Source organism: Myxocyprinus asiaticus, chromosome 35 (genome assembly GCF_019703515.2).
Source record: "Myxocyprinus asiaticus isolate MX2 ecotype Aquarium Trade chromosome 35, UBuf_Myxa_2, whole genome shotgun sequence".
Taxonomy (NCBI): Eukaryota; Metazoa; Chordata; class Actinopteri; order Cypriniformes; family Catostomidae; genus Myxocyprinus; species Myxocyprinus asiaticus.
The window spans coordinates 5,934,178-5,945,000 of NC_059378.1; the positions used below are offsets into that span (position 1 = coordinate 5,934,178).

Sequence of the window (10,823 nt, forward strand, 5' to 3'; positions counted from 1 at the left end):
CTATGGCAAATGCTACAGGAAGTGTGGGGTGAAATGTCACCTGAGTATCTGGACAAACTGACAGCTAGAATGCCAAGGATCTGCAAAGCTGTCATTGCTGCAGGTGGAGGATGTTTTGATGAGAACTCTTTGAAGTAGTTTAAATTAAAATTGTAATAGCAATTTTTCACGTTATTAATGTCCTGACTATACCATTGTGATCAGTTGAATGCCACTTTGGTGAATAAAAGTACCAATTTCTGTAAAGAATCTGTACATTATTCCAAACTTTTGGCCGCCTGTGTGTGTGTGTGTGTGTGTGTGTGTGTGTGTGTGTGTGTGTGTGTAATATATGGTATGTTTTATGTTAAGACCAACCAACCTTCTTGGAAAAGAATGTGATGTCTGAGTATATCACTCACATTTTCTGTATGGCCCTGCATTTGTTACGAGGGGTTTTATTATTTTATAATGATCTGTCATCAAATTTAAATGCTGAGTCAAATTAAATTTGGCTCAAGGGAATCTTTCATGTTTTTTATCAGAGTACATATTTTTTTAGTCTGAACTAAGACTGATGATGTTCTGGATCTCGTATAAGAACCATTTGCAGCTCACTTTTGTTTTTACAGGTCAGAATGTAATTTCAGTGTTATTATAAAGAGTGGCACTTCCTGCTATTCAACCGTTCACTGTTGCCCAACCGTGACAAATGGCTGTATGAAAGAACAACGATTTTGTGTCAGACTGTTTGCCTCCTGTTTCCTCAGTCTCCCTCAGGCCTTCAGTGTCTTGGCCTTATCGCTCCAGATTAGAAGCAGGGAATGCATCTTTTGGGCCAAATGTTTTTCTTAGAAGGGTTTACTATGAAATCTATTGTGGCAGCTTGCTCTCTCCTTCTCTTTCTGTGCCAAATATAAATGGTGCCATTTCACTCCAATTATTTCCAATATCAAACCTTGTACTTGGATAACCTCAGACAGTGGATTCATGCCCAGCCTCAAAATCGTTTTTAAATGAACACAAAAGCATCCCTATGAATAATTTAGAATTTTTTTTTTATTTTTTATCCCTGTACACTTATCACTAGAGAACTCCATTCCATCTTTCACATCAAGTGTGGAACCCCCATTTTTTTGCATGAAATAACAACTATGTCCAGTAGATGTCTTCAATGCTCTGTGCATTGGCTGATGTCTGTAAGCCAATGTTGTAACAAACTTAATTTCTAGATATTCCCACAATTTATGCATTGAATACACTATGAATTTTCACACGTTCACAAAGCAGAAGTCGTCATAGTTGGATGAACCTGAATGGTGGTGAATGGGGGACCATAGCAAATATCATTTTTGCTTAACCGTTTGCTCCAACAGCAAAAGAAAAAATCAACGATTATACTTTCACAGCTTTGCAAAAGAAGATAAAAATAGAGCGCTGGGTAACAGCAGTAAGAAGAGAAAAACAGGCCAAATTTTCTGTCAGCTGTGTAAAAAGCCTCATCGCAGCTGTGGTAACTGATTTTTTTAAAACTTATTTTAAACGTTTGCTGCATTTACGTTGTTAAAGAAGGCGGAAACGCATCATAACAGGTCTGTGAAAAGGGTCCATTGATTTTTATTTGACAAATAAAAAAAATTGCTCTGTGTTATAGTCTCACCCATTCATTTCTTATTGCAGGTCAAATTTGACCCGAACAGTACAGACGGGGTACTATTTGATAAAACCACCTAGACTCATTGAATCTAGTCCAATTTTTGTGTGTGTTCAGGCAGCAACTTTAGAAAATGTCCATATGCCTTGTACCGCTCAGATTAAGCAAACCATTTTTATTAAAAAACAAAAATGATTTGGGTCAGAAATGACCAGAACAGTGATTAAGGGTTATACAATAAGACAAAGACACCACTAACACAAAGCACCAATAAGTACTATGTTTTTTGTTTTTGTTTTTTTTACCTGTACTGTGGTAGCCTATGTTAGCCATTATTAATGATGTTCATTGTATATTTTTAAAAGCTCACCCAGGAATGTGCCTGTCAGAGCCATGTGTAAGTGTGGCAAGTGCAGTCATGGGTGCCCTCGATCGATCGGTAGACCCTTGCCAGGATTTCTACAACTTTGCATGTGGTGGTTGGATAAGGAAAAACCCGTTGCCAGAGGGCAAGTCCCGCTGGGGTCCCTTCAGCAACCTGTGGGAGCACAACATGGCAGTAATGAAGAACTTACTGGGTAAGAAACACAAAGTCCAGGGAGGTCATCACACCATTTGAAAACTGTCTGCTGGTTGCTGGTTCTAGTCAACTTTTGACCCTTTTTACTTTCTTAATATACAATATGTTCCTGGTCTTATTGTGCAAATTATTCCAAAAGAAAATGTCCTTTTGGGTTCGGCAATAGGTTCTCTTGTTTCGCCGTCTGATCAGAGTAGAGATGGCTTTGTCATTTCTCCATCTGACGAGGGTGGGCGGCTCAGAAGTTTCTGTGGGGCACAAGGACAATCTGGGAGGCAGTGCCCCCACGAAACGTGAACACAAAATTTGGTGGGGATATATCAAAGGGCTTGTACTTTAAAAAAAATAAAAAATTGCATTTAGTCTTTAGTATACATGACAGCCGTGAACCATGATGTGCTGTTTGCTCCTTTATCCAGAAACAGGTGGTATTAGGGGGAGGGACATTCTCATTCTAGAGAGTATTTTATTGGACAAAATTTTGGATATGCCCGTGGGTGCAAGATGAGTCATCAATATTTTTTGGTCCATTTTCCTAGAAGAGAAAGACTTTAAATTTGAACTTTTATGAGTACACTAGAATATAGATGGCCTCCAAGCAAACAGACATGGACTTAAAGCCACAAAACTCCAATTTTGATTTCATTGGGTGTCATGTTCATGAGTTCTTGACGTGTGTGTATATGCAGTTGTGCTCAAAAGTTTGCATACCCTTGGAGAATTGGTAATATATGTACCATTTTTAAAGAAATCATGAGTGAGCAGGCAAAACACATTTATTTCTTATGGGATTCATATTCAACTGTAGGTTATAACAGAATGGCACAATCATAAAACAAAACATGGCAACAGTGAAAAAAGTGAAATGACCCCTGTTCAAAAGTCTTCATACCCTTAGTTCTTAATACTGTGTATTGCCTCTTTAGCATCAATGACAGCGTGCAGTCTTTTGTAATAGTTGTCTATGAGGCCCCAAATTCTTGCAGGTGGTATAGCTGCCCATTCGTCTTGGCAAAATGCCTCCAGGTCATGCAAAGTCTTTGGTCGTCTTGCATGAACCGCACGTTTGAGATCTCCCCAGAGTGGCTCGACGATATTAAGGTCAGGAGACTGTGATGGCCACTCCAGAACCTTCACCTTTTTCTGTTGTAACCACTGGAGGGTCAACTTGGCCTTGTGCTTAGGGTCATTGTCACGCTGGAATGTCCAAGAGCGTCCCATGCGCAGCTTTCGTGCAGAAGAATGCAAATTGTTTGCCAGTATTTTCTGATAACATGCTGCATTCATCTTGCCATCAATTTTCACAAGATTCCCCGTGCCTTTAGAGCTCACACACCCCCAAAACATCAGTGAGCCACCACCATGCTTCACAGTGGGGATGGTATTCTTTTCACTATAGGCCTTGTTGACTCCTCTCCAAACATAGCGCTTATGGTTGTGACCATAAAGCTCTATTTTGTTCTCGTCACTCCAAATTACAGTGTGCCAGAAGCTGTGAGGCGTGTTAAGGTGTTGTCAGTCATATTGTAACTGGGCTTTTTTGTGGCATTGGCACAGTAAAGGCTTCTTTCTGGCAACTCGACCATGCAGCAAATTTTTGTTCAGGTATTGTCGCATTGTGCTCCTTGAAACAACCACACCATCTTTTTTCAGAGCAGCCTGTATTTCTCCTGAGGTTACCTGTGGGTTTTTCTTTGTATCCTGAACAATTCTTCTGGCAGTTGTGGCTGAAATCTTTCTTGGTCTACCTGACCTTGGCTTGGTATCAAGAGATCCTTGAATTTTCCACTTCTTAATAAGTGACTGAACAGTACTGACTGGCATTTTCAAGGCTTTGGATATCTTTTTATATCCTTTTCCATCTTTAAGTTCCATTACCTTGTTACGCAGGTCTTTTGACAGTTCTTTTCTGCTCCCCATGGCTCAGTATCTAGCCTGCTCAGTGCATCCACGTGAGAGCTAACAAACTCATTGACTGTTTATACACAGACACTAATTGCAATTTAAAAAGCCACAGGTGTGGGAAATTAACCTTTAATTGCCATTTAAACCTGTGTATGTCACCTTGTGTGTCTGTAACGAGGCCAAACATTCAAGGGTATGTAAACTTTTTTGATCAGGGCCATTTGGGTGATTTTCTGTTATTATAATTTAAAAAGCAGCCAAACAACTATGTGATAATAAATGGTTTCATATGATCACTATACTTAAATAAAAGACCAGTCCTATTTTCAAAATCAATGCCAAAATTTCACAATTTCTGCCAGGGTATGCAAACTTTTGAGCACAACTGTGTATATATATATTTTTTTGTCAATTGTTGAATTTAGAGAACACCAGTATGAAGAGCCTGAGCAAAGCAGAGCAAAAAGCCCAGTGGTATTACCAAGCCTGTATGAACGAGACCGGAATTGAAGCTCTTGGAGCGAAACCTCTACAAGATCTCATTAATCAGGTGACCTCAAATACACTCTCAAACCAAGTCACCCTATTTAACCAGATTTAATCAAAAGAAATCTGTTGTAAATATATCAACCACAATGGAAACCTGCATTTACTTTTATTCTGGGGAATAATTCTTAATGATGGATCATTGTTTTTTTTAGACAGGAGGTTGGGGTTTGAACGGCCCATGGGAGAAGGATAACTTCCAAGAGGTTTTACGGACTGTTTCGGCCAACTACCACACCTCCCCTTTCTTCACTGTTTTTGTGAGCACAGACTCGAAAAGTTCCAACAGCAACATCATCCAGGTGGGAGCACTTATGGTGCTGTGTCCAGAAATGTGAAAGATTTATTGTTATAACATGGATTCTTAAATGTCTAGGGTACACTGTACTGAGATGACTTTCTTTAGATATTGTATTTTGTTTTATGGTGGCTGCGGGAATATATCACAACAGGCTTTATATCATGATGCATGTCACTGTGATTTAGATTCTTGAGTGAGAATGGAAATACAGTATGGTTCATTTGCTGGTTCTTGGTTCTCCGCAGGTGGATCAGTCCGGGTTGGGACTTCCATCTAGGGAATACTATCTCAATAAGACAGCCAATGAAAAGGTAAATAAAGAGACCATGTTCTTCTAGTTTTTCTAAAGATCTTCTGCTGTTGGGTGCATCTGTGATTTCAAACCAAGGTTACGTTTAAGCAGGTTCCAGGGGGTACTTGGGAAGATTTTGATTTGGTTTGGTAAAGCAGAAGTGTATAACTTCTTCGATGTTAAAACACTTTCACCAATCCCAGCTTTAGATGCAGTTAAAGGAATATTCCAGGTTCAATACAAGTTCGACTCGTTCCACCTTTATTTAAGTTATTGTTATTTTTTTTAAATCAAGGTTAAAGTGAGGCACTTACAATGGAAGTGAATGGGGCCAATATTTGGAGGGTTTAAAAGCAGAAATGTGAAGCTTAAAATTTTATAAAACCGCTTGCATTAATTCTTCTGTTAAAACTTGTGTTATCTGAGCTGTAAAGTTGTTTAAATTGTAGTTTTTGCGAGATCATATGTCGTCATGGCAACAAAGTTGTAAAATTGCATAGAACTTTACACAGAAAAGGTTAGTATGAGATTTTATCACACTAAAATCATGTTAACATGCATATTGTTTATGTCTTGTGGATATACTTTTGAAACAGTGAGTGTTTTCATTTATTTATTTATTTTTTCTTCCATTTTTGGAATGCCCAATTCCCACTACTTAGTAGGTCCTCGTGGTGGCGCAGTTACTCACCTCAATCCGGGTGGCGGAGGACAAGTCTCTGTTGCCTCTGCTTCTGAGACCGTCAATCTGCGCATCTTAACACGTGGCTCGCTGTGCATGACACCGCAGAGACTCACAGCATGTGGAGGCTCATGCTACTCTCCGCGATCCACGCACAACTTACCACGCGCCCCATTGAGAGCGAGAGCCACTAATCGCGACCACGATGAGGTTACCCCATGTGACTCTACCCTCCCTAGCAACCGGGCCAATTTGGTTGCTTTGGAGACCTGGCTGGAGTCACTCAGCACGCCCTGGATTCGAACTCGCAACTCGCGTCTATACTCGCTGAGCTACCCAGGCCCCCGAAACAGTGAGGATTTTAGCGTTTACGGATTGGCCCCATTCACTTCCATTGTAAGTGCCTCACTCTGACCCAGAGTTTATTTATTTATTTATTTATTTTAAAGAAAAGGAGGTTAAGATTTTTGAATTTAGAGTTTTTGTGGTAATCAACATTATGCCACAGTTGAGGTATATTTGAGCTTAACTTGTATTGAACCCAGAATTTTCCTTTAACACTAAATAAGCCATTTGTAGGTTTATTTCCTCAAAAACTGATAGGCCCGACCAGCCTGATACAGCAATATTGACTAAATAAATGGCGTGAGTTTAGGGCGAGTCTGTCTGTTTGTTAGTCCCATCCCAAAGACTCACTGTTTGAAAACGATGTTAATTTTTACAATACCATTTGATTGTGCTAGTGTTTCAAAATTACACACTTCACTTTTAAACCTATAAAACAGAAATTCCAATTTTTATATTAAATATGAATAAATAAATATATAATAAAATAACTAAATTAATATTTTAATATAATATGAGTTACATTTGCAGTTTGTGTTTTTGTCATGCACTTTTTCTATTTATGTGATGTTCTCTTGTTTTTGCAGTATTTAAATGCATATCTGAACTTCTTGGTGGAGCTCGGGGTCCTTTTGGGTGGCTCAAAGAACACCTCTCAGAAGATGATGCTGGAGATTTTAGACTTTGAAACGGCCATGGCAAACATCACAGTCCCTCAAGAGGAGAGACGAGATGAGGAGCAAATTTACCACAAGATCCAGGCCAAAGAGTTAGCAGTGAGCACTGTTCAGTTATTATACTCTATTATTAAACGCTATTATACAGTTATTATAATTATTGTTGGATTTAAATGTCTTCCGTGAAATAGTGATGTTCTCATACATAGTGATTATCAAACACTGGTGTAAACATGTTAAAAAGATGCAGTTAAATGATTTCATATTTCAAATCCTTATGTTGTGTGCGTGTACGTGTGTGTGTGTGTGATGTAGACTTTGGCTCCTGCAGTAGATTGGATGCCTTTCCTCTCTGCAGTGTTTGCACCCGTTGCCCTGAATTATTCAGAACCTGTGGTCGTGTACGCTAAAGAATACCTACAGAAAGTCTCGGAGCTCATCAGCAACACCAACAAGAGGTAACAAACACTAGCCAGTCACAATACCACCAAGAAAAGAATTAATTAAAGCTGAAGTTTATTTTCTGCACTGCTAGCGGAATTGCAGAAATAACGAGAAACTTGTCATTAGTTTTGTAATTCCAATTTACCTTTAAAATACCCTCAACTATCCTGTAGAAAAATGTATCTATTTATCTTTAGCTAATTTATCTCCCCCAGCATCTTGAATAACTACATGATCATGAAAGTGGTGAGGAAAATGGTGTCCATCCTTGACCAGAGGTTCCAAGATGCAGAGCAGCGCTTCTTTGAAGTCATGTACGGCACCAAGAAGGTGAGAAACAAAGATCAAAGCTGCCATCTGTCTGCCCAAGGCTCTGAAACATTTGATTTCATTTACACATCTCTCTCACGCTCGCGCTCTCTCTCTCTCTCTCTCTCTCTCTCTCTCTCTCTCTCTTCTCATGCCCAGTCATTTTCTGTTCCTACAGCTGCAATCATCTATCACACATGTACTCATTTTGGTATAGCTAAGATTTCCCATCGTTAACTCGCACTCATGTCATTCTGACCCTTTATTATTTTATTTCACAAAAGATGTCAGGCAGAATGTCCGAGAATGACTGCTCTTTTCCATTTAACAAAAGTGGATGGTGATTTATACTGCCAAGGTCCAAAAAGCACCATTAAAGGGTTAGTTCACCCAAAAATGAAAATTCTCTCATGATTTACTTACCTTTAAGCCATCCCAGATGTGTATGACTTTCCTTCTTCAGCAGAATTGAAGTGAAGATTTTTATAAGCACATTTCAGCTCTGTTTGTCCATACAATGCAAGTAAATGGGTGCCATCAGTCTGCTGGCTATTTGACGGCCCAAAAGTCATATTAAGGCAGCATAAAAGTAATCCACACGACTGCAGTTGATCAATGTCTTCTGAAGCAAATCTTTGTGTAAAAAATAAATAGATAATTAAAACTTTATTAACTTTAAAATAGTGCTTCCTGCCAGCAGTCGACACATCAGTGACGTAAGCGCAATGGCGGAAGGACGCGCTTTGTTTACAACAGAGGAACGAACGTCATTTCAAACAACAATCCAGTGCTGGGCAGAAGCAACTATTTGAAGTTAAAAATATTTTAATTATCGATTTGGCTTACACCAACCTATCGGTTTGCTTCAGAGGACATTAAATGATCGACTGGAGTCGTATGGATTACTTTTATGCTGCCTAATGGCACCCGTTTACTTACATTGTATGAACAAACAGAGCTGAAATGTGCTTATAAAAATCTTCACTTCAGTTCTGCTGAAGAAGGAAAGTCATACACATCTGGGATGGCTTAAAGGTATAAATCATGAAAGGATTTAAATTTTTTTGGGTGAACTAACCCTATAAGTAACAGAAGTAGTCCATGTAACTGTTGTGCTATAACTCTTTTCAGGCCTGATTTGTGTGAGGAACGGACCAAAATTTAAGTAGTTTATGCAGGAGATCTCATAATCGCATTTGTGCTTGTTTTATTTAAAAATTAATGGGTTTTAATGTGTCGCTCCAGGTTTGACGTGATTGGTTTTCGCTTGTCACGTGAGCGATTTGCAACATGCCAAATTTGAAAAAACTTGGTCACCAGTGGCGTCGCTAGACTTTAGTGACATCCAGGGCTTAGCCCACAAGAATCCTTCCTTTCATGACAGGTCCTGAAATTCGCAGGGTTGATCCTGTAATAATTTGATATAAAAAACAGATCACATAATTTAAAATAGCCAAGTCAGTGTGAGAGGCAGTAAAAGGAGGGAAGTGATGAACGGCTCCTTCCTCTTTCTCCCTCTTTGACTTCCATTAGATTAACTGGTATCAGTGTTGATAGTTGAGTCTGATGGGTCTGTGCGGAGAGGCGCTGTGTGTTCTGTGGGGGAGCCTGGTTGTTCAGGCCCTTATCAGGAGGAGATCCTGTTGCCCTGACCTCACTTCCCACTGGGGTCAATCTGAAATGACAAACGAAAGACTGAGCCTTGGGCGATTATGTTTATATATGTGATAGGTTACAATAAGAGATAGGGAGAAAGAGAGACTAAGGATGGTCACCTTCAAGGCAGAAGCACATTTTGACTTGGTTTGAATCAAGTTTTTAATAACAAAGGGAAAACATATGATTTTAATATACTAGAATGTATTTTGAGACAGTAACACATCATTACAATAGAAGAAAATTGTAAATATTCCAGACTTTTGTTGCTATGCTGAATTTATGTTGTCATACAGTAAATATAATAGATATTATTATTATTATTATTATATAATAGATATAAATCAAATAGAATTATTTGTAAGCATCAAATGTCTCTTATTTACTTAACCTCATGCTATCCCAGATATGTATGACTTTCTTTCTTCTGCAGAACACAAACTGATTTTTAGAAGATAGAAAATCTCAACTCTGTAGGTCCACTAGGATGTGTAATCAAGCTTGAAATCATGATCGTGCCTAGAGACTACAACGGCAAGATAAACAGTGAAAAAGTCTCAGTTCTCACCCAAAATCGATCAGATCGTTTCAGAAGACTTGGATTAAACCATTGGTGGTTTACTTTTATGCTGCTTTTATGTGCTTTTTGGAGCTTCAAAGTTCTGGCCACGATTCACTTGCATTATATGGACCTACAGAGCTCAGATATTCTTCTAAAAATCTTCATTTGTATTCTGCAGAAGAAAGAAAGTCATACACATCTGGGATGACATGAGGGGTGAGTAAATGATGAGAGAATTCTCATTTTTGGGTGAACTATCACTTTAAGTGTGCCTGTAGCTTTTATTTGTACAAGAACGTCTCATTTCCTTGGACATTTTGTCTGCATTATGCCCTCTAGGACTCATAGTCTTCCACTGAGTCCTACTATCTCAGGAGCTTCAGTTTTGACTAAACAAGAGATGGGAAGTTGACTGAGCGACAAGATGTGGAATGACAGGGAGTTATTCTCTAAGAGAACAATGAAGTGTCTCCTTTCACTGAAACTGAAACAGAGCTTTTTTAAACAAACCTTCTGTACAGCTTATTAAAGGCATAGTTCACCCAAAATGAAAATTCTGTCATCATTTACTCTGCCCCCATGTAGCTCCAAACCTTTATGCCTTTCATTATTCCATTGAACACAGAACGGGAAGTTCTGTAGATTGCCGTCGCATATTTCCATTCAATTACAATGAATGAGAACTGAAGCTTTCAAGTTTCAAAAAAGAACCAAAAGTACTGTAAAAGTATCTTTATGGGAGACCAAAATTGAAGTTATTCACTGAAAATCTTCTGCACTAGCACTTTGGTGCATTCTTGAGAAGTCATAAGAGAATTAGCAATGTCTGATTCATGAATGAATTGTTCTTGTGAGTCAGATCGTTTCATTGAATCGGTTAATCTGGTTCAT

The 10,823-nt window shown here is 38.8% G+C and overlaps 1 protein-coding gene across 2 annotated transcripts in view; it reads left to right on the forward strand.

Moving 5' to 3' along the window:
- ece1 (endothelin converting enzyme 1) overlaps positions 1 to 10,823 on the forward strand; it is a 41,179-nt gene that overhangs the window by 18,624 nt on the left and 11,732 nt on the right. For both annotated transcript variants that reach the window (XM_051672821.1, XM_051672819.1), the window contains 7 exons: positions 1,999 to 2,211; positions 4,544 to 4,668; positions 4,820 to 4,966; positions 5,211 to 5,276; positions 6,872 to 7,060; positions 7,277 to 7,419; positions 7,621 to 7,735. In XM_051672821.1, the coding sequence (XP_051528781.1) occupies positions 1,999 to 2,211; positions 4,544 to 4,668; positions 4,820 to 4,966; positions 5,211 to 5,276; positions 6,872 to 7,060; positions 7,277 to 7,419; positions 7,621 to 7,735 (998 nt within the window). The remainder of the gene's footprint in view (positions 1 to 1,998; positions 2,212 to 4,543; positions 4,669 to 4,819; positions 4,967 to 5,210; positions 5,277 to 6,871; positions 7,061 to 7,276; positions 7,420 to 7,620; positions 7,736 to 10,823) is intronic.